The 24,822-nt window shown below is 41.4% G+C and overlaps 1 protein-coding gene across 3 annotated transcripts in view; it reads left to right on the top strand.

Moving 5' to 3' along the window:
* Positions 1–9,623, top strand: part of MBD5 (methyl-CpG binding domain protein 5) — a 95,386-nt gene extending 85,763 nt beyond the window's left edge. For 2 of the 3 annotated variants that reach the window (XM_019473620.1, XM_019473621.1), the window contains exons 13-15: positions 730–842; positions 6,642–6,717; positions 9,038–9,623. In XM_019473620.1, the coding sequence (XP_019329165.1) occupies positions 730–842; positions 6,642–6,717; positions 9,038–9,109 (261 nt within the window). In that variant the 3' untranslated portion in view covers positions 9,110–9,623. The remainder of the gene's footprint in view (positions 1–729; positions 843–6,641; positions 6,718–9,037) is intronic. The other variant, XM_009285293.2, reaches the window with a different exon arrangement.
* Positions 9,624–24,822: the final 15,199 nt, after the last annotated feature.

The raw sequence follows: 24,822 nt of genomic DNA on the forward strand, positions 1-24,822 counted from the left end.
GCTCAAATTCATTCCTGAGCCGGCAGATCGCTAAAGTATGTGCTTAAGTACAAAAATTTAAAAAGACCTTTCTCAGGACCAAAAAATTAGCTGGCTAAAGCGAGCTCTACTTACGACTCATAGGTTCATAATGCATAAATAAAGCTTGTGACCCTGCCCGCCCCCCCTTTTAAGGCCTTAAGCCTTTTAACTTGAGCACGTACTGTGGCTCTTCTGAAATAGGAGTGAATTTGGCCATGCCGTTAGCAGCATTGTTGAACTGGGGCCTTAAATGCTTTATCCAGAAATTTGAGGTGATGTGAAACGCTTTTGTGTTGACGGCATCTGTAAAAATTGTATCATGTGTACTGGGCAACTTGGTATTTTAATGCGTTCCAGGTGGTCTCAAAGGTGTAAAATACATTTGTAAAGTGTGAGTACAGAATATGAGACTTTAACAGCAGTGTTCATATTAATAATATAAAGACAAAGAAGGTTTTACAAATATTATTTTCCTTCTTAGTTTTGTTTTCTTAAGTGTTGTGGTTTTGTTTTTTGTATTTCTATTGCTAGTGGTGTGGACATCTAGAGAAATTATAATATATACATATATGTGTGAGGGGATGTATATAGCCGTACATTAATTTATTCTTTGCTGGGAAGGTTAGTGTCTTATGGATGCAGTGAAAATTAGGCTCCATAATAATGCATGTCTAGCAGTAAAGTAAAAGCAGTGTTTAATAATTGCAGGTCTGGGTAATGTGGTTTGGTGTTCATACCTTCACTCAGGTGGAGCCAGAGAAGTTGAAGACACTAACAGAAGGTCTAGAAGCTTACAACCGAGCCAGAAAAAGGAACAGAAAGTAAGTAAATGCCCATTTATTTACTAGCGAAATGGAATAATTAAATTATTTTCCTTCCTAAGACTCCCATTTTGGGGAGCTTAGCAGATCAGCCAAACTGAAGAGTTAATTTTCTGAATTCCTTGTGTTGGTTATGATAATCATTCGGGATCTTTGCTATCTGCATTTTTATTGCATCTTCTGATATTTACAGTAGCCTTTGTAAAATGTCAGCCTACTTGTTTGAGCTTTCATGTGTAGGATTTCTAATTTACAGCAAAAAAGTTATTACATCAAAACTATTCTGACCAAATACGCTTTTTAAAAAGATCTGCCCTTCTTATCTCTTCCCTCTCCCTCTGGCAGCCGCTGCTGCAGGCAGAGCACAGGTTTATTCAGATAAATTCAGTTTTATTTCCCATTGCTGAGAAGCGTTTCAGAATTTGTGAAGTCTGGCTGTATTTAACCAGACAAGGGGCTCAGTGCAGAGCTTTGTGTCAGACATGTATGAACTGTTAGGTTTTATTTTGCCTTTTAGCCTTTAGTTACAAATATACAAGGATAGAAAGACCGTGAAACAGTAAGTATTAGGATACGAAGCAGCAGCATAGACAAAAAGAGGCAAATGGTTGAATTTAGGAGAAAAAAAAAATCTGGACAGCTATAAAAGGATAGACAAGTAGAAATTGTACTATCAATGGATTTGTTCTAGGTTGCTGTTGCTTATTTACTGTTGCAGTGAAAATATATTACTTTGAATCTGTGTGAGAATTTAAAGTCAGCTTGCGATACTTGCCTTTAGCACAATAAACATAGGCTTAAAGGAATTAAATAATTATTTGTCTTCAACTCCTTTTAAGGTGTAAGCTTTTCTTCTATTTATATGTCATGCGGCGCTTAAGAGAAACATTTTTTATGCCAGTGAGACAATGTTGGTGGTTGTTTTTTCCAAGATCATCCTCAAAATATCTTACTGGAGTTTAAGGGTGTGTGGTGAGAACACAGAAGGGCTTTTGGCAACTCCCCAGTTATTTGCTCATGTCCCTGAAGCAAAATACGTGACTCAAGTAAGGTGACACCGGGAGCAAATTTAAAGAGGTGTTAAAGTTGAAGTAAACAGTACAATTTAAGAAAAACTCCCATCTTCTGATTTGCATTTGTATATTTAGCAGACTGCAGGGATTGTCTGCAATTCCACTGAATCCAGTGGCCTTTTTTTGTGGCATGTCTGGTTCTGCCCCATTGCTTGCCCATAAGGAAAGACGAGGTATCCAATATCCCAGCCAGTCTGGGGCACCTGGTTGCCCCTTTCGTAGGGTTGCTTTACAGCCCTTGCAGGTTTTTTCCTCCATATTTCCACTTGCACTTATTTCATGGTTCAGATCTTTTGGTATTTCTTCATGGACGCTTCCTCTTTTTCCTATGTACTGTTGTAAATTTATCTGGAAAAGTTATTAATCTCCTTATGGTCGTCTTTCTGGTATGTGTCTCTCTAGTATCTTGTTACACACAGGTCCAGATTCTTTAAAACATTTAGCATTAGATATAATTGCTACATGTAGAATACTCCTACTTCTGTTTCCTACCTGTATAAGTACTCGGCACTTACGCATATCATGTACTGGCATCGAGTTGAACACTTCCATAGTAAAGAAGACATAGCTAAAGAAACCCAGGATAAATTTATGTTGAGAGGACATGGACTAGCATCACATAGGTCCAGTGTGTTTAGCAGAGCGGGGTTAGCATCCAGGTCCTCAAAATGACATTCGGGTACCTTAACTCCATAAATTATTCTTTGTGTTCCTACAGTTCTTGTCTCAGCCCTAGTATATTTTCCAATTTTTTCCTTCGCTGCACAGTCTTGACTCAATCTCCGGTAATATATATTGATGATATGTATTAAATATAAAATTATTGAAACTACATTAAAGATGAAAAATGTCTGCAAATCTAAAAACTGTATTATAATAGGATGTAATAGGATGCAATTCAAGTTGCACCTTAAATACAGTATTTGTGAATTGTAAATCTTAATCCAGCTTTACGTATTAATTTTTAAAATTGAAATGTTTTGTGTATTCAGTTTCTTAGGTTTCTAAACAAGACACCAGAAAAAAGTGTCATTGTAGCATATTTCATCAGCGTAGTCCGATGTGTTAGCTCTGTTGCACGGAGCTTTGTAACTTCAACTAATAGTATGATCTAAAGCATTTTCTGTAGCAAAAAAGTGGTTTGCTTGGGGATATCTCAGAGGCATGGTGTGACTCCTAAACCATCGTATTTATTCTGGGCCTTGCAGGACGATGCACTCTAGTACAAACTGCTGAGCCATCCTGACCTTTCTCAGTTCCATCTCATCTCAGCCGTTCCGTTCTTATTTGAGCCATGTCCCTTCTTGCTTCCAGGTCATGACGTAGCAGCTTCTTCACCTATCTCTATCCAGTTGTAGTCTCCAGAAGACTTATCTGCTGGAGGCCCAGTCTTCCTTTATCAAAGCCTCGTCTGATCCAATCTTTGTTCTTCCCAAGCTTCGCAGTTATCTGTATTCCTCTGTTCACTAGCGTTCTCCTGTCCCACTGCATGCAAAGCATCTTCTAAGGGTCATCACCCAATACCAGTGTCTCCTTCTCCTGTGGTTTCCTGTTCCTCTGTATGTTATTTCCCACACCAGGCTTCTCTTTTGTCAGGAATGTGCCATTTACCATCCCTACCATTACCATCTCGACCATCCATGCTAAGTTATTTCGAAATGAAGCTCGAGCGGTGGCTTCTTAGAGTTGAAGAGTTACGTCTCTGACATCCCTCCTATTAGACATGTGCCATGTTCAAAGTCAAACAGGACTCCAGTAAGGGAAGAATTAATCCGCCTCTTCCACCACCTTTCCAACTTCCAGCTCCAATCAGTCACCACCCTGACACAGTCTAAGTCTCTCTGTCTTCTCTAGGAGTGAGTCTAGTAGCGGCTTGCCCCATACTCTTAGAGTCAAGCAAGGTGGGTGCACTCAGACGTCCCTATTATCGCTGCAAGAGCTACCCAGAGGCAGCAATTGCAGGTGAAGTCTGGAAAATGTCCACTGTGGGAGGGAACTTCAACTCAAAACATGCTTAGACTTCATTTTGATGATACAATTTGGTAAAATTTTAATGGGCCGTAGTAGGGAGGAGGAGGATTAAAAAACCGCTTCTGACAAAAATGTTATCCTCCCTTCCCGAGGGAAGGAATTTAAATTCTTCTCCAAAGCTGTTGGCCATGAGAGGTTTTCTAAGAGATGATGTGCTGCTTTTTAATGAGAGAAACAAATCGTTGCTAGAGTCTTCTAAATGCAATTTGACAAAAATTGGGATATTTACAGGTTGGTTTGGATCACTAGAGACCTGACGCATACGTTTATCTGATGTCAAATTCTCAGGTGTTTAGCTGCAGTGTTTTGTCTGCAGTAAATGGATATTTCAGTGGTGGGCACTTCTGAAACTTTGATTTGCTCAAGCGCAGATCATCATCTTCATAGTAAAATGAGTGGAGCAACAGTGTCTTAAGACTACAATTCAAATTATCATTTGTATTTTAAATACTTTCGAATGGCTGTTTTGACTAATAGCAATAATTTCATAGATACCATAATAAGGGTGGGTTGCTGATAGAGCATAATGTTGATTAAATAACTACATCACATATAGGTAACTTGACATCTGAAATCTGCTTCTAAATGACATGGAAGTCAGCAATGTTATCAGTTATTAATACAGCTGCGTTATAAACAGAGTCATATTACCTTTCTAGGAAGTTGTGCTGCCACTAAACAATATTCTGTTCATCATTTGTGATATCTAAGGGTGCCTTCACGCATCCAAGTTGCATAGCTTAAACTTGTTTTTGCAAGCAGTCTAGCTCAAGCAGTTCCAAAACCCAGGTGGACATTTCAGGCCTTGTACGAGAATCTTTGTTTCAGTTTATCATATAATTTCTCCGGTTGATTTAAACTACAACAGGATACATAATTTTAAAGTTGCACAAAACTCTTTTACCACTGTTTTAACTAATTCATTCAAAGCCTTAGTTAAACTTGTGCGACTTTGTAAGTGAGTGGATGAAGTCCTATTATACTTCACTTTTGCGCAATCAGGTCAGTAAGGCTTCTAGCTCTTTTCGGGTTTTGTGCAATTCATGCCCTGGTATCGCTCGGATGACTAATGCAAAATGGTGTTAGGGAGTATCTTATTTGAATAACGAATAACAGACCCTCTGATCTCCTGTCTTCAATCTCCCAGCTGTACTGATGGTTATGAAAATCATTTTGCTGAACTAGGGGCATGGAATTACTGTCTAACAACGCTGGTTGAATAGTTTGTCTGTGCTGCTTCCTTGTCAGTCTTGCCAATGCTTTTAGTTGCTATCAATCTTTTAAGTCCCAGGGAAGAATGTCCCAGCTGACATGATGATCTTTCTTTTTTGAAAGGGAAGGGTTTCTTAGAAAGCGTCTCTTGTGAAGGACAGTCCTAGTGACCCGACCATCCGTGCCAGCTCGGGGCGAGCTGTTCTCTTACCTGTCTGCCATTATCTTCCCTCATGATGCAGACGGCTCTCTTCCTCCTCCCCTCGTTTCTGCATCTCCAAAGCAGGGATAACTAGTACTTTCTTACTCTTATTCCTGAGAATATTGTGATGGATGCTCATAACGCTGTCTCTCATCTCCAGGATGATCTCTCTCTCTCATCTCATATTCAGCCATTTGTCTTCATGTTCATCACTCTTCTAAATGCACCTATTCAGTTGAAGTCATGAATGAACCAGCCCATCTATCTGTATATATATATATATATATATATGCCTGCTTTTAAGCACAGATCCTCACTGAGCTGTCAACAAACGGTAGTAACTTGCGCTCAAGTACTGTTTGCTAGCTTGAAACTCTGAGGTGTGAACACGGAGCCACAGAAGTATGACCTGTCACGCAGAGCACAATGTTCAAGTGGGAAACTTCTTTAAAAAAGAAATATACACAGATCAAAAATGTCGCTGTAAAATCAGATGCGTATGGAGCTGCCCGATGACTTGGGGTAACTTCTGATTTGGAAGAAGAAAGCCTTCACCCTGCCTTTACCGTAGCCCTTGGTGTGCTGTCATTCCGGGGGAAAACTAGCAGCATTTTAGAGGACTAATACAACTTATTTTCCTCTGGCTCTTTAAAGTTAGAAGGGATATTTAACTTCGAGCTTTGTGCTTTGGGTAAGAGGAAAACTTGGCAGCTCATGCACTGATTTTTCAAGAAGACGGCAGTGCACGTTATTTAGTCCTTCACAAAAGTATTGCTGAAATGTAACCGCGTTTACAAGGTAAATGCAGCACGCTACATGGAGTGGGAAGCAGGCAGAGGCGAGCTGGCACTAGAGGTTTAACACTTGAAGTCTTTAGGAGAGGCCAGAGTAGCTGGAGTACTCCTCTTCTGCTCCTGATCAAAACCCGTGAGAGTCTGGCCCTTTGCTAATGATTTAAAAAGAAAGATTGCACAAAATGCTATGTTACCGTGAAGTACCTTTGCGTTTTATTCATGGAGGTAATCTGTCTTGTGGATATTGTAACTAACCGTACAACTCACTGAAGTGCTGGCTTTAATTGTTCTGCTGTAATTATAACACAAGCCTTTAACTTGCATAATATTGTATATAGGCCTGATCTTGCTGTTTGTGCTATAACAACCTGAGAGGCTCTACAGCTAGTAGAATACATGCAATGAGTTAATGTGTTTATTATGAATGTCTTAAAAGCTTTTATCTGCTACTAAGAATTACTGACGGCGTTATTTTTTTTCTTCCTAGAAGTGGAAAGCTAAATAACCATTTAGAAGCTGCTATACACGAGGCCATGAGTGAACTAGACAAAATGTCTGGGAATGTAAGTTTCTTTTCACGTTAGCAATAATCTCCTTTTTCTATGTTTCTGCACGTGTGTCAGTTAAAGACTGGGAGTGTTGCTTTGGGTTGCTTTCTAACATACATTTTGTTTCTATTTTCTTCAATAACGTGGAATTTTCTGTATTTCTCCGGTGTTAAAAAACATTTGCAAGTGCTTAATCATTCCGAAAAATGGGAAAAGATGCAGAATTTTAGTTACGTTGCCGATTATGTTATTTTTTACAAAGGTAGATTCCTGGACATACTTTTACTCATCCAGCCTGATAATATTTGGATCAGTTCCAGTCCTGCTCATATTCCGTGCGTTTTCTCTGACTAGTGACACAAGATCAGGCCCGTTTGTTTTTCAGTTTGAGTAGCAAGATAGTGAAACCACATTTAAAAGCATCGTTCTTTTGAACGTAAAACTCTTTGAGTAAAGCTTTCCTTATGTGAAATGAAAGATACTGTCATGAAAGGTAAGAGTATTCCTAATATCAAATCTAACAGTGCTCTTTCTAAAATATTTACGCTGTTAATTATGTAAGCCCAGTATCTTTCTAATTTAAAATGTGGTTTATATAATGTACTCATCTTCATACTTAGAACATGTCTGTAACTTCATTGAAACACACTTAAAAATGCAAAAGAGTATATCACAGCACGTCTAACCTCTCATACCTTGTCATTGGTAGTTAGTCAAGTTATTAATTATAAAACGTTTGAATACATAAAAAAGTCTTTTTCCTGATATTCGATGCTCAGTACTGAAGGTGCTTGTTCACGTGCATATTTAGAAGTAGTAAAACTTCAGGGGAGCTACTGGAGTACGCAAAAGGAAACGTATACAGACCTGCAGACTTAGAGCTGGTTTCAGAACCACCAAGAAACTTTAAGTCAGTCATTCGGTAGCTTTTAATGGCTGCTGTAAGTAATAACAAAATCAAATCTTTTGTTTAAACTTGTGAATTTTACAAAATGAGATTGAGTTTTGATTTAAAACGATGTGTGTTTTCCTGTTGTCTTTGGAAGGAAAAGGAAAGCGGGATCTGATTGTCGGTCTGTTACAAATAAATATGGGAGATGCGTCTGGCACACGCATCTTCTGTGTCAGTTACACCACCACTTAAATGTTTGCACTGGGCCATTCTGCTGGTACCTTTTTTTCATTTATAAATCCAGTAGTGCTAAAAACTGTATGCTATGTGCATTTTAACTATGATACAAACTGGCTCAGGGGAAACTGCTGTAACTGGACTTGCTGATCTGGTCGTTTCGGAATGCAGACACGCCGATCTACCAGCCTGCATGTCATTACATAGTCTTGATTTGTATTTTAATTATCTGGTCACAAAATCTGTGATCGGGATTTATTTCCATAAAGATTGTGATTCCTAGCACTCACAGGGCATCAACGGTTCTCTCTTTAGTGACTTGCATTTTTTTCAGCTGCTACTATTCAGACATCAGTTACATTTTAAATGAAAAGCATGTGCCAACAAGATAATTAGCTCAAAGAATTATTTCTACTGGTAAGAGCCAGTAAATAAGTAGTAAACATTAGCGGTCTGAAGGAATTCAGGAAGGACCCAAGGAAATAATTTAGCACATTGCTGAAGGATTTGTTACTGTTGCCTGACTGCTCTTTGGAAGCTGCAAACTCCTCTTCCCAGAACAGCAGCTTGCTTCCACCGACAGATGGTGGTGGTATTCCACGCCAGACACCAGCGCCTTCCTCCACGTCTTTTCTTCCAATTATGTTGTGTTTTTTACTGAGCAGTCAGTGATGAAAAACTGTTTCACGCTCAAATTAATCTACCATTTAGCTCGAAATTGAATATTTCCTTTTAAAAATTAAATAAAGGCAGAGTTGGCTAAACGTAGCTTGTTCCTTAATAATGCTACCGCAGACCTGAATTTGACTTCTCTTATTTTTCCCTGTTAGCAATATTTTCTCACCACCCACTTCCTACTTTATTGCTCTTGTCACGATGATGTATAAAGGTTTGTCTCCAAGAATTTGACATAATTGCAGTTTTGGGTTCAGTTCCCGGTGATGCGGTTTCACGATTACTGGAGCTGGTACCTCTCTCCGGGCTAGGAGGGGTTTGAGATGTACAGGCTGCGGCATCCAGCATCAGCCTTTTTCTCCCCAGTGCCTTAAAGTTCTTGAAGTTCCTTTTAATTCGGGCTTCCATATAGACATGCAATAATAAGAACCGTTTCATAACAGCACCTCAAGCAATCCTGTGACTCATTTATTACTGGCTGGTTACTTTGACCAATATTCTTTGCTAACTTCTAAATATACTTATTTTTAGGTCCACCAAATCCCACAGGGAGACAGACAAGTGAAGCCTCCAAAACCCAAGAGGAGGAAGATCTCTAGATAACATTGAATGTCTTTGTTACTGGTCCAGAACTTGTCAAAACGAGCGTGCACATAAGTCTATATGTAGGTATTGATATAGACGTGGTTATATCAATATTTATATGAAGACAGATAGATACCATCACAGGGTGCTACGCGGATTAGTGGTACAATATTTTTGATGATTAGGAGGGATAGCGGTTGCTGGATAAGCCAATCAGAAATCTTGAAAGGTTGCAGTAACAATGTCAGATGATTACTGAAATTTTTTTCTATAATACTAAAATTGTGATTATAAGAAATAGTCCAAATGTTTCTGAGAAATTTTCATTGTGTATATAGATAATACAGAATTTCATGGTGATATCTGAAATGTAAATATTGTACAATATTGTCATGTACAAGCGTACCTAATGCACACTTTATCTTTTATTGTACAAAAAATAGTGTACAAAATTCTTTGGTTTCTATTGAGTACACATACAAGAGACTACCAGTGTAAAGTGATAAATAAAAATACAGCCTAAATGCTTTTATATGATAATGTAAAAGATGCTGTTTTTGTATTTAACAGCAGAGAGAAGGCATGATTATGTAATACCTTAATTATGACATACACTTCACGCCACTGAGTGTTCATTGATACTGTCTGTTTGGAATGAACCTTGCCTGGAAGTACTGTACTCCATTTCAGGTCTCTGTAGGAGAGTGCAACCTTGCAGATTCCTAACGGGATGTGGGATCACAGCTCTAATTAATAATTCAAAGGCTGCAACTATCGGTTGCGTTTTTATTTACTTAACTTTTAAAGTAGAAAGCTGTAGATTTTATTAAAAAGAAAAAAAGTAGATGGACTATTTTAGTCAACCATTTCTGTAGTTAAAGTTTCATAGCCACCTGATAAACTAAACAGTTTATATCCCCCGTAACGTTGACCCCTCAAAACCCCTAGATTTATTAGCTTAAATTATCTAACGTCATTAACCGTCGTGTTTACTTTGAAGGGGGCAGAGGCCCTGCTTTAATAACGTGATCGGCATTGGTTACGGTTTGGTTTTGCAGTAGAATGAAAGGGCATGCTCCGCAGCGTTCGTAAAAGTAATTCCAGTATCCATCTCGCAGTATTAAAACAACAAATTAAGGGTGGCTTACAAAACTATTAGCAACAGTAATTTTTATCAGTATTATGTAACATATCAGATTTATTTTATTTAAAAAGAATTATTTATACCATTAACAGATTCTTATATATATTAATGTGGCTGAAATGTGCAGGTTAAATCTATTAACCAAATTATTTATGTTATATTAAGTGAGAAATGTGAAACATATGTAGAAAAAATTAATACACTACAGATTTAAAAGTCTAAAGCTATGAGCCATTATAAAATTAACGAACGGAAGTGTAGCACAACATTATTTCCATTTTATTTCATTTTTCTTTTTGACACGGATGGTGGTGATGGTGATGGAAGCCATGACGTCCTCTCTGTCTTCAAGGCTTCCCGAAATAACTCCCAGTTCACCATGCCCGGTCCCGGGGTGGAGTCCGTAACCCCTACCTCTTCGTCCGGGACCACCACTTACCTCAGATTTCCTTTTTTCCCCCCTGAATTCCCAAATCTCACTCTCTGGCTAAGGACTGGCAGTGATCAGCATCCTGGGAAGCTGGCGGTATCGCCGCTCTCCAGATACCCGGCACTCGGCGCCAGGATCACAAGTCATTTGCTCCTCTTCCCATCCGCCCTGCCCAAGTCCCAAACTCCTCTCTCTGAAGGACATGACCGAGACCAGCCGTCCCCGAGGACGACGGGACCCGGCGGCTTTCCCAGCCTCGGCTCTCGCGTGCCAGAGCACGCAGCACTACCTCCGGGCTCGCCCCTGGGCTTTCTCATGTCTGGCAAAACGGCTCTCACTCCTCCTTCCCCCCAGCCCGAGGGATCGCAATAGCTACACTGGCTACAGGGGCCTGGAGGCAGGAGCCCTTCCTTCCGCGGGGTAGGTTCATTTGTCTTTTCTGTAACGCCACCGTCCTCCACGCAAGCTCATGTGAAGTGATCGATTTTATTAATTTTTTTATTATTATTTTATTTGAGGGGGGGGGGGGTGTAGTTTAGCTCACATTTTTCTGTTCGAGTTGATGTGTTCGTTTAAAGAGTCGATGTTGTCCATTTTCCACGCCAGCCCGCTTTCCTGCCGTCTGTCCGTGCCCGCGTGGGTTTTAATTCACCACTGCGTGCGTGTGTACGTGTGCGTGTGCGAGCGCCTGTCTCGATTCAGTTTCTTTCTCCCTTTGCTTTCTGTCCTAGGACCGAGTTTGTATTGACCGACCCTTCTTTTGGCATTTTAACTAATTAGGTTTGTACTTTCTCACCAATGTATACTTTACATCAGTAGACCATGTAAAGTATTTTTGTGCACTTGATTTCATTGGTTAATAATGGCATTGATGTGGGTGCTAGGAGTAGTTTGTTTCAGTCCATACCAATTTTTTTCTCTTTTAGAGTTTTTATGGTTTCATGTAAGCAGTTAATGTAAATATTGTGAGCATTACAGGTCATGCAGTGTTGTAACATTTTAAAAAATGTTGCACCTACTTTACGATTAAAAAACTGGTCACTCATACTTGAATTTTGCCCATAGAGCCATTTCTTTCTCTTTGCATTAAAGCATAATATACTTTTTTGATGGAGGCCCAACCCTTCTTTCTACCTTATTATTTTTTGTTTAATAAATCTATATTTTTTCTGATAAAAGACTTAAAAATGAAAATTTAAAAAATACTTTTTGCCTACTTTCTAATTTAAGAGAGAATTCCTATATTTAAAAGGTGGAAAAAAAAAAAAATACTCCATTGTGGAAAGTGGAACAACACTTTATTTGTCATTAATATGGCACAATCACACGAAACTGAACTGGCTGAGTAAAGCAAGCCCACGACGTCAATCAGTATCTCCGTAGATTAGGGAACTACGTGATTCTTTGAGGATGTAAAGTGTTACATATTCTTGTCTATTTATTTATTTATTTATTATGCTTTCTTTTGCGAAGTGGGTGACAATGTGGTTGAGTCATTCAGATGACATTCAAATTAAAGGAAATATTCCTCTTTCTATTATGGTGCATTTTGTGAACACCATAAAAAAAAAAATATTTTCATTTATTTCAATGGATTTTCTTCATATTTTCACTTCTGACAGAAAACGTTTGGCTGGTATCAGCTGCAAAAATAATACCCACATACTATAAAAAAAAAAAAAAAAAAAAAAAAAAGAAACCCACCTCTGATGTCCCAGGTCTATTACCCTCACAGTCTTAAGGTTTTAGGGGTTAAAAAGAACTTAAAATTTAAAGGTATTTCCTAAATCAGCTTTGCAGAAGGTTTATAAGTAATGTGATATCCTGTTGGAGTCCCTGAGTTTGATGGTATAGAGATATTAGAGGGCTCGCGGTGGACTGAATTACCTTAGGACTGCTACCTTTCTTAGCTACAGTTTGTATTTTGCTACGTAGGGTTGTAATGTGAGAATTCCAGAAGAGCAGTAGCATAAAAGTGCTTTTCTATTTTTTAAAAAAAACCCATTCTAGTCTTACTAAGAATTAGAGATTTTTTTAATATCAGTTTTGTAATTTTTGATAAAATTGTCAATATTATGATTAAATCACCAGAAAAAAAAGTTCCTGTGATGTTCTCTTCGGGGCAGGGACTATGTCTTCCTATGTATTTGTAAGATGCCACGATGGGATGCCCAGTCTTAAATGGGGCCACGGGCACCGCTATCAAATTAAATAGCAACCAACAACGTTGAGGTTGACTTAAATGCCTAAAAGCCGAGAGAATTCACAGTTAAGACAGCAAATCCGATTACCTGGCCATAGTTTGCCTGCTGTGTCCTCCGTGAAGGTAATGTCATCGGGTGCGACGTCCAACGGGTAAGTTGAGGCAGCCGACGGCTGTTGAAGCTTTTGCTCGCACAACCCAGGACCTTCTCATCCAAGTCAAAACGGATCCACTCCCTTAACACAGCCCTCGGTCCCCTCCCTCCCTCTCTCCGCTGTTGTTACCAGTACTAACTGAGCAACTCAACGTTCACGTTTCAGGATTCCCCCCAAAAATACCATTGACCCAGCGGTTTAAGCGCGTTACTGATCCGCAAAATCCCAAACACGTGAACAGATCATTTAGTTCAAAATTCACGGCAAGCACGGTTCACGCTGGTGTCAAATCAACTCTAGAAAAACACTTCGAGACTTCCAAAAAAAAAAAAAAAACAACCCAAATCCTACCAAAACCCCACATTTGTCTACCCCCAGGGGATGAGCCCGGGGGCTTCCCGAGGATCCCCCGAGCTCTGGGAGCGTGCAGCTCGCCGCGCCACGCGTTTCTGCCCCGCTGCTGGTGTCTGTGGACCCGGTTATCGTGCAGCCACGCTATCGAGGACTAGAGGCTAACTGTAAAAGAGCAAGCCTGCGCTCACCTATTTCATGCAGTACTGCTCAAACGCAGCGGTTACGTCAGGGGCTGGGTTCGTATTGCTGTAATAAATGCTGCCCGAGCATACGCACCCCAAAAAGTGCCGCCAGCCTCTTGCGACCCTGCGGTGCAGGCTGCTGTTTAAACTAGCGCGCCAAATGGAGTAAGCCACTCTGAGCTGGAACAGTAATACATTAAATTTGCTTTGCATTTGAAAGCTAAGCAGTGGGAAGTCGGGCCTCCGTACGTCATTTCTCTCTGCCAGGTTTTACAATTTATTTATTGGCATTTTGTTGTTGCTTTAAAAAAAAAATAATCCGAGATTCGATTTGAAATATCCCCCGCGAAAGCACGTTCTGGAGAGATGTCATCGCTCGCGTTTTTACCTGCTGCGAGATAAGTATTTGTCTGTAATGGAGTGCCATCCCAACAGAAGATAAGGGGCTAGGATTTAGAACAGAAAAAAAAATTATATATATAGAATAGTTCTTTCTGGAAGTTCCTACTTTGGAAAAGATACGGGAAATGGGACGGGTTTTGATGTACTTACCCTGGACAAAGCGGAGCGGAGAAGGCCGAGTGAGAGCATCCCCGCGTACTCCTGTGTACGAACCCCAAGAAAGCATTAGTGTAGGTTCCCACAAGTCAAAGAGAACGACGGTGCACGTGCGGTATCAGCCGGAGTTTTAAATTAAATTACGGGCAGAGATCGATCCCGGTGAGCGAGCAAGCTGGGTCTGAGCCGCAGTTCGAGTCCGGCTTTCAGTGGTGCGGTGGTGCAGGTAAGTCCTGCCGGCGCTAATGATTTCACTTAGCTAATGACCTTAATAGCTATTAACTGTTATTTAAAACCAGTGATCGTGAGAGACTGTACAGATAAGGAAAAATAGGCATTCTCATCCGGAGGAGGTGCCGAGGTACCAAAATTAAGGCTGCAATGCAAAGAAAGAAAGGAATAGTATCCTAAAAATACAGAAGAATAAATGCTTTCGGTTCAAAAAACATCTATAACTTCTGCTCGGCTGATTTGCGATTCGCATGCGAACAGGGGAGTGTCGCAGAGTCTCCGCCGTAGGGAACCACCACGGCCGACTGGAGGGCTTTTCAGATGTCCCAGTCAGGGAAGGAGGTTTATAGAAAAGATGAGGTTCAATCCGACTTCGGAAGTTTCCATCTCATCAGATCACAATCATTTTAGGCCTTTTTGAAAGAGAAGCAATTCTTAACTCCCGGTAGAAATACTGCTCGTTTTCAGTTCCAGGAAAATAATTTGTTGCTCCTCTCGCTGATTTTTCTCTAGGAAGAGAAAAAGTCATAAAAGTAAGAAAAACTATTGGCGTTTGCCATTATCTGTTCTCAGTCGTGGGAGCTGCTCTCTGCTTCTGAGGAGAAAAGTGAATTTTCACCCCTGAAAAATAAGGGAAAACTTTTTTGTTATCCTCTCCTGTCCTCTCCTGTCCTCTCCTGTCCTACCCTACCCTACCCTACCCTACCCTATCCTATCCTACCCTACCCTACCCTATCCTATTCTTCATTTGTTTAATTGTGACCAAAAGGAGAATCTGTAGTTCCCCGACTTGGTCTCATACATCTCAAGAGTTTCATCAATCAAAATAACAAACAGGAGAACTTATAAATTCTTCCTCCCAGTGTCGCCGCAGAAGGCATCCAAAAAGCCAGCCTGACAGAGCAAAACTATTTCCCTGGCCACAAAGGTGTCATCACAGTATTCCAAAACAGATGCGCCGGTGGCGTGCCTACTCTGTTGCCCAATTAACTGTGTGCCAGTCGTCTCAACCTGCTCTTCATTTTTCAGATACTCAAAAATTTATTTTACAAACAAGTTAATTCACGTTACGAAATTCGAGGCTTTTGGCATTTCAGACAATGTCATGACAGCCTTTCTGTGAATTTGCTTTTCAAGTTACGAGGAAAGTTATCGTACCCTATGAGCCGGGTATCGACGTCCCTCCCGCACGCTCTCTTGACTGGCAGGAACCTCCAAAATCAGGGATAGAGCAGCAAGGAGCTTCACTGACGTCCTCCCCTACTCCAGTTCCTAAACGTAAGATTTTTACCTTCCCATCCCACACTCCTAAGGCTGCACCGGCATGCTCTGCAAGAACATTTTTTTGCGTAATAAAGCCTGATCATATATGTGATATTTTATGTGGAAGTTGAAGTAAAATCAGTATAAACTGTGTAGAATAGAAAAGAGAGTTTTAAATTTAAAAAAAAAAAACCAAAACCCCCAAAACATGTTGAAAGACTTATCGGATACCCGTGCTTTGAGTTTGTGGGTGTTGGTTCTTCAAGTGAAGCCTTCAGGGTACGATGCAGAACAGTGCTCCGTCTCCAGGTGAGGGAAGCAAGCTTGTCCGCTGGTGAGGAAAAAGATCAAATTAATTAAAAAATAAAGTTTTTAGGCCCTTCAGCGTGTGCTATAGTAGTGAAATGAATTTGTGTTGGGCTATTCGATCCTTTTCGTCTGAATGAATAAACCAAGAAACTTCTCCCTGAGAAAAAGGCAGGGAAGCGGCGGGCGGGGCGGGGAGCCCGCAGGTCCGCACAGGCACCGGTCGCTTCTCTCACAATTGCAGACAAGTGCCAGGAAAAACCTGATACTGCCTAAACCTTTGTAATTAATACCTTGGTTATGATGGAGTGATCAAAATGGAAAATAAAGTGTTAGAATTCAAGTTAGATTTTAAAAATTTTAGGAGATTTATGAAAGCGCAACCCTGAAACCTGCAACGGGGCGACAGCTTTTACAGACCTTGCCTATTAGGTCCCGCCTTAGCACCCACTTTAACGAGTCTCTGTACAGACGCTGAATCCAGCTGTACCTTCAACCCCCTCTCCTTTTGTCCTCGGGTCGGAGAGAGGTGGGAGATGAAAAAAAATGTCAAGGGAGAAGGCGTCCGTGGCTTGGCGTAAGAGCCCTGACGGCAACCTTGTTTGCATCCGTACAAAGAGTTAGGTGGCATGAGTTGGTCCTAAAATAAGACACATGTAGGCGCGGAAACACACGTCCAAACTACGCGTGATTCTCGTTAGAATACTTGGAATAGTTGTGGGAGAATTAGGCTGAAGCCCAGTAACGGTGCGAATTAAACCTGTACAGAGGATTTCTATTACAGGCAAAGAGTTCTTGCTGGGGAAGTTTTAGCACGGGTTTAGATAAATACATATTCACGTTTTACAGAGTAACAACGAAGTATCTGCATTTGTTAGAACTGATCTACTTCGCTAGCAGCAGAGCTAATATCACTTAGGAATATAAGAAAGGCAGCAAAGCACAGCAAGCAACAAATTATGAATTATTTGATGCAAATGTCAAGTTTTAGTAGTGAATGTAGATGTAAATCTTTTTTTGAAAGGCTAAGTGTTGCCATTAAGCAAGTCCATATGACGCTACATCTGTTGGATTTCTTTTATATTTATATCTTTTTATTTTTATGTATGCTGGGGAAAAGTATTGGGAATTTCCACATTAGAATTTTAATAACATCATTTCCCCGGCTTCTGTTGTCTGTTAATTTAATGTTTGATGAAGGGATGATTTTTCTGGCAGAGGTTAAATCCGTAACCACTTCATTAACTATCCAAGCCGTAACTCTTCAAATGGAAATTTGCTTTTGCGGAGAAATTTTAATTTTCCACATATTGAACCCAAGAAGTCAGATAAATTTAACAAGCTGCCATTTTCAGAGCATCGCCTCCTGATCTGGTGCTTTTAAGTGATCTTACACTGGGTATCTTTTTGAGTCGCTCCGTAAAGAATTCTTCCATGCGTGCGGGGAGAGTGCAGGCTGGATTGAAATCTGCTACATTCCTCCCTCAAATCGGAGATTACCGATGTCTCCAAATTCTGATTTTGAATTGCCTCGCTCTTGCCCACGTAAGACCCCGGCAATTCAGTCCCATTTGTCCGCTCTCTTCTGCGTTTCTTTCATTTCAATATTGTCACACTTGTCCCCCAGTAGCCGCATTCAGACAAAGCCAGCTTGATTTCTTGCGAAGATGGGGAGCGGTGAGGTACAGCAGGAGAGCGAGGAGGTATCCATTACTCTGCAAATCTACGAGAAGCCTGTGCCAGGGGACTCCTATCTGCTCTACATAATCAATCTCTCCAAGTATTTCTGTAGCGCTCATTATCCTGCGTGCCTCCAGGATAAGAAGCCGAGAACAATCGCCCATTGTCAGTTTATGAAGCGACTTTTTCATCTTCCTTCCCCAAAGACTAAATACTTAATTAAGTAAATTAAAATTAATTATGGGATCTGTACAACAAGATGTTATCACGTCTGTCCCCCAAACTGAGCGCGCTCTGCTGTTCCTGCACGCCCGCCCTCCTAATCAGAGAATCACAGAATGGTTTGGGTTGGAAGGGACCTCTCAAGGTCATCTAGTCCAACCCCCCTGCCCTGGGCAGGGACATCTTCAACTAGATCAGGTTGCTCAGAGCCCCGTCCAGCCTGACCTGGAATGGTTCCAGGGATGGGGCATCCACCACCTCTCTGGGCAACCTGGGCCAGGGTTTCACCACCCTCAGCGTCAAAAATTTCTTCCTTATATCTAGTCTAAATCTACCCTAAGACAGAAGGTGCCCAGCGGAGCAGCTCGGGTGCGTGGGTGGCTTTGTTCAGCAGATCCCACCTGGAGATGGGGTCCCACCTGGAGGTGGGAGTGTTCCCATCACCTGGCCAGGGCCTCAGCCTTGTAAAAACACCTCTGCGCGGGGAAGGTCAGGCGCTGTGAACCAGTGTGCGTGATGAAAAATACGCGTTTGTCTTCCAGAGCTGAGGCCGAAAGGCTTTCACTTTTGAAAAGATCATTTCATATTCAGCAACACCTAAATACACGATGGGCAAAATCTGCTTCTAACAAACCTCAAAGCATCTTTTTTAATGATTTCTTGTGCTTCGTGAGCAAGAGGTTTAAACTGAGCCAAATTCCAAAGGACATGAATGTTGCATTTCTATTAATTAGTTTTCAGATGAAGATGTTGCCATTAACTATCTACAGTGATCCTCTTATTAACTGCCTGATAAGGGTGACTTAAGTATCTAATAAAATAATGGATTAAACGGCAAGAGTGAATGAAGTGTATCACGAGGATAGTTGAACCTGCAGCAAAATGAGCACAATTATTTACCAAATGAAGGGAAAGTGTAATAGGTTTATTGATTTTGATGTTAAAACTTTTAGGAGATGAGCATCTTGAAGATGTCAGAGGTTAAATGTCAAGTATTTTTAGAAGAGCAAATGTACCCGTTCTGCAAGCCGGTCAGAACCAGGAGAAGATTTCTCAGCCGCGCGTGCAAGTACAAGCTGGGCCAGGCCCAGGCGGGACCGTTCCCACCCTGGGGAAGGGGGGTGGAGGGCAAACAGACAACCGAGAGGGAGCGGTGGGGACAGCGGGCGCGCTGAGCTGCTCCTCCCGGCGAGGAACGGATAGCCGCTGATGCTCCTGGGAGCGACGCCTCTCCCCAAAACGGACCCACGGCGGCAGCGGCGACAAGCCCAGCAAAGGAGCAGGCACGGAGGCTGTTCCGCTGCAGCCCACCTGCATCCCGCTGCCCCGAGCTGCTGCCTATACTTGGATCTTATTTTCCGAAAAGGATCAATGAATATTAATTAAAGGAGCTGTAAACAGAGCCCCGTGATTCAGGCGCTCACACTTCGGGGGTGTGTTCGGTGGGAGCAGTCGCAGGGAAGTGTAAATGCTGATGGCTGTTGCAGGCACGGGAGTGTGTGATGGTGTGGGTTTAACCTCTGGGTCTTGTGGGCTTGGGGTATACAGCGTGCAGCAGAGAAGCTCTGCTGGGGTACTCATTATAAAGCTGAGATCATAAAATAGATAACAAATGATGCTCCCAAAACAGCGGGCGCTAGGAGGACGGGCAGTGAAGCAGAATGTCCTACAGCGCACGCGATCCTCCCTGCAGTAACTCCAAGCTACCTCTCAGTCGTCCTGCAGTAGTAGAGAGTGGTCCAGCAGCCAGGCTGCTTCGCTGCTCTTCCCACTTGCTGAAAAATTATCACCAGTGGAAGAAAAGATGCTTTTTGCGCTCCCTCCCTTCAGCCCCGCGCTGTGGCCGATGACAGGGAAAGCAGATTTTATCGCTACGTTTCAGACATCAGTATGAATCCCCGAGTCCAGCCGTCAGGGCATCGTTCAGGTAATCTGAATGGGTAATACTCAGGGTCTTCCCGAAACGTGATTAATAACGTGTGTCAGGGAGCTGGAACTAATTATATGGCCTTTAACTATCAGGCCCACAGAGTTGTTTGTGGGTTTTTTTAATGATCCTTAAAAGATGGAATGAGATTTCTTCTGGAAAATTTCCATGAGTTAGGGGCCTCCTAAATCAGAGAGGTTTATTTCAACTTTGTTCTTCAATAAAACCAAACCCAGGTAAAGCACACCTCCTGATCAGAAGTTCGCATTCTCTTCTACTTCTTTCTGGAACCAAAGAATAAGTAAAACGTCTTGAAGTTTACATTCAGAAAATGGAAAGTTAGAAAACAAGGTTTCTTTTAAAACCTCTGGTGTTACTGCTGCAGAAAGGCATCGGGCCCCGTTGTTTTCAGGTAAATAACCACGAATCTAAAGTTTTCTTGTCTGTCATGCTCAGAAGTAGCTGCTTTTAACTGAAGTTGCACATTATCTTTTTTGTTTGAAATTTGAATGAACTCTTACTTAAGACCTGTAGACCATCGCATCTATTCAATTTTTCAGAGAATTTAGAAAATTCTAAATTTTTAGTGATTTTAAATTTTAGGGGGGGGTGTTGAATATTTTCTAGAGCATCTTCTAAGCAGCGTGTTATAAGCACAGTCTGATCTCCAAAGTAAACTCAGCTACATTTATTCCTGCTCCCGACCACCTTAGCTAGGACTCTTGCCATAGTTACCTGCCCATACGTCTGGGTCAGGGCTTGATGGATGTGAATGGTCCATGGAAATTGAACGCCCATACGTCTGGGTCAGGGCTCGATGGATGTGAATGGTCCATGGAAATTGAATCGCCATTCCACAACGGCTGCTGTATTTGGAAATGTATTTCTCCCTCCCGTCTCACTGACCTGCTTTCCCCAGCTGCTGCGCAGCTCTGGCTCCCAGTGCCAGGAGGAGACCTTGCACGTTTTCTGCATCACCGAAGGAAAATCATTTCTTGACCTGCACGCGTGACTTTCTTACCGAGAAATCCACCAAGCAGCACAGTGTGCGTTACTTGCTCTCTATTTATTTGTTGAATGCTAGAACAGAGAACCTAGTTTGAGGCTAAAAAACTACGCTTAAAAACAAAACTCCTAGCCCCAAAATAGTGGTGCAAGAGCTCTGTCTGGGGGAAAGCCTAGGCCAGCACTACTAAGCAGAGCGTTGCATAGTCCTTAGCAGTTTTTAAGCTCCATCAGACCATATTTGACTTTTTCCTCCCGTTGTTCTGATTGAGACATCATCCCGCAGCAGCAATCGTCTTCTGATTTCCAACCTACGTTTGCTCAAAGTTTGTTTCCATCCATTTGTTCTTGTTCTGACACGGTCGTTCAGCTTCGCTCTCTGGACGTGTAACCGCTGATGCCCCTACAGCCAGCGATCATATCCCTCCTCAGCTTTCACTCTGCTAGAGCAAGCAAGCCGCACGCCTCTCATCTCTTTCCGTATGATAGTTTCTCCAATCACTTGGTCATTTTGGCAGCCGTTTGTCACCAATTTAGGTAATCGGTTATACCTGGTATTTGAGAAGCAGTCTCAGCAGTGCGCTGGAGGCTAACACCAGTACGTAGCTGTTTCTCTCCTACATGCCTCTAAACCATCTGAGCCATACTTGGAGCTTGTGCTCACGCTGGAATCAACTAATGATTATAGCTGGTTGTCGGTTGTTTCCAGTTAATGAGACTTTATTTTATCAGCCCAACTTTATTTTTAGAACTACAATTAGTATATGGCACTAGATTTCAGACTGAAAGTATTAATACAAAAACCCATTAAGATAAAATTTAACACTGCTATACAAGAAGGCACGTAACGTAGAGCTTGTGCCGCACGGTTTGTGCCATAATGCCCGTAATTAAGGCAATCGCTGGACTGGTGATTGACTTGCTTGTGCCATCCGTGTTCCCAGTCCCAGTACAGTGGCAGAAACCTGACATCTCCGTGCAGGAATGTGCCCCTCCTTGAGGGTGTGAATTTGCCCACGGTGATGAGAGAAATGTATTTGCAGGCACGCGTCTTTCCAACAGCTGGCTTTCTCTCCAGCTGGCTCTTGAACAAGCTGCGTCGTAGGGTCCGTTTTGCCCCTGAATAACGTGGCACGTGTACTTCCCTCGTTCACATTTTCCATCTTTCGAGGGCTTCGACTGTCTTTTTGTTCTGAACAGTATCTTTTATACAGCACGGAGCCCTGATCCATAACTAGATCTGCCGTACACCAAAAGTAATTGGCAATGGTATTTCTCAATCAAAGCCAAATGGACTTGATTTATTTTCTCGGCCATTTGCTTTGTTGTGTGATCTTGTTCAAGTAAAAGCACATTCGGGAAATGAGAAGATGCCAATGAGCTCATTTTTGGTACTGCTTATGTTGCTGGAGGTATTGACTCTACCACATCACCGCCTCTTCTCGCTCTGTCATCCAGCACTTTACCAGTAGGAGCTTTTCTGCATCGCTTTCTCTACAGTAGCAATTTCTCGTTGTGTTTGATTGTTTTCCTAATCACCCGTTCTGGTTAGTCTGGCACTGAAGAAAACTTGCTCCCTGGTGAGGAGGCTGCCAGCAAAAGCCCAAAGCTGAACGCATCTCCTTGAAGCAGACACCTGCAAGGAAGAATGAGACTGAGACGGTGTCTTCTTCCATTTCTCCTCTTCATTTGCTTGCTAATTCACAGCTAAATCCTCTTTATAGTGGGGAGGCCCTAATCATCTTCAGTTATAGGGTTTTATAAACTATAGGAGAAAAGTAGGATGTCCTAAGAGGGTAGGACTTACAAATCCATAGGGGTTTTTTGGTCAATAAAAGAAATAAAAGTACAACACAATATGTTTTTTCATCTTCCGGTGTGTAAATGCTGCAATTCTGAATATAGGATTAAAAATATTGCCTAAATCCTTCTTTTAATTTCCAGAGGACTTTACATCTGGCAGCAACTTGCAATACATTGCAGAATATTCTGGAAAAAATGAAAGTCTGTCAAAGCTTCATCTTCTACTAGGATGTGATTTAGCAGAAATACTCTGTAACAGATTGAGTTATGTTTTCTTGTAGCACAGTAATTGGCTTCATGTTTCAAAATATGAACCACTACAAGTGATGTTTCTCTCATGTATCCAGAGGTATCTCATATTTATATCCCATATAAAGCTTATAATATTGAAGAAATATGTTGGGTTTCAGGCCTTGCATGACAGCTGTAGCTCTTTCAATCATTATTATTAAAGAATATTTGCACAAGTTGCCATCTCCGTCATTTTAGAAAATTTTTTTTGCGATTTTGCAAAACAATTTGCCTCCCTTGATCTCTGCACGCGTCGTGAAGACTCCACTTATTGAGCTCAGCAAATGTCACTTGTTGACTGCGTATTTCTTCTTGGTTCAGCTGTAAATTAGCCTAGGCAGAAGTTTCACAGAAAATTAGAGTCTTTGTTTTAAGAAAGTTAATTGTTGCTGGAGCTCTGATCTCTTCTGCTTTTATTTCAGACAAATATACGTTCACTCGGTTTGTTGGAATCGATGAGTGAGGGTATATATTGGGAAGCGGTGTGGGTTTGAAGTGGGATTTGCTTTGATATTTCTGTGCAAGTCCATGTGATAGCTCACTGACTCATATAGCTGAAAATAGGTAGTGATATCAACCACAGAATTCTTTACAGATTTTTTTTTTTTTTTTCCTTTTCTTGCCTAGCTAGCTGCTCTTCCAAAAAATCCAGGTCATTATTCAAATCTGCGCTTAGATTAAAACTCCAGATAGCATCACTCTTACTCATTGATGAATCACACTGGAACAAATTTTGGTCCTACTGAACAAGCTATGTGTTGCCTTAGTCATAAGTTTGTTTAGCAAATCACATGTCAGGCTTAAATTAAGCACTTGCTTAAAGCGGATACTTTTTGAATATATTCTGAAAAGTTTGCACGTAAGATTTATACTGATTTATATAGATAAGATTTACAGTGAAAACTTCTCAAAGCAAAACTAGAGAACGAAAAATTCTGTCCAAAATATAGGCCCAGTCTTTATCCCCAAAATACACCAGTTCCGCTTGTATCGTTTGGACAGAAATAAAATGAGTTACAACTATTAAGCATAAGGATATTGATCTATTCTTTTAGAATACAACTAACTGCTGAAAAACACGAGTGGCAAGTAAAGTGGCCTATTCTAGGCTGTTTCACACTAAGGAAATCCAAATCCTTCTCTTTCCTGTTCTTTGCCAGTTATATTAATCTGCACGTAAATACATTATTTAGCGGCACAGCGAGGCTAGAGGCCATCACGCTGAACTACAGCACAAGAGCGAAGGCATCAGAGCAGCGGCGAGACAGCAAAGCCCGGTGCTAGAGGAAGGAGAGACCAATTCGCAGGCAAGTCCTTCCATCCCCAGCAAAAGCAAATTTCAGGAGCAAAACAGAGAGAGGTAATGTCATGGGTTAAAATACGAACGGATGTTGTTAGCAGCATACCTAACAGGACTGCTGGACACACCTGAAATTAAACGTGATCTGTCAAGTCTAATTCTAAATTAATTTTGAATATTGGCTTTTGGAAGTGGTTGGTAAGCAGCAAAAAACCCACCCTGGGTGCGGTGATGCCAGCCTGGCTGCCTGCCACCAACCACACCTCGGGGAGAGGAGCGCGCTTGATATCCCCGCAGCCTCTGCTCTGTTACTGCTGACAGCAAATTGAGCTTTCTCGAAGATTTTTTTTACATTGCTTGCTCCTATCCTTATGCCAATATCAAATTTGCACTGAAACTTTCAAACTATCACCAAATGGCTCTTTACATTAACAGGGCCATTCTGCCCAGCCACGAACGAGGATAACAGGAATTCACCGGAAATTATAACTTAAAAACTAAACACAGAATAGGTAACGTAAATAAAACCATTTCCAAAAATACTTAGAATCATAGAATCATAGAATCATTAAGGTTGGAAAAGACCTCTAAGATCATCGAGTCCAACCATCGACCCAACACCCCCATGCCCACTAAACCATGTCCCTAAGTGCCTCATCTACTCGTCTTTTAAATAC

The sequence above is a fragment of the Aptenodytes forsteri genome, unplaced genomic scaffold (genome assembly GCF_000699145.1).
Source record: "Aptenodytes forsteri isolate BGI_AS27 unplaced genomic scaffold, ASM69914v1 Scaffold380, whole genome shotgun sequence".
Lineage (NCBI taxonomy): Eukaryota > Metazoa > Chordata > Aves > Sphenisciformes > Spheniscidae > Aptenodytes > Aptenodytes forsteri.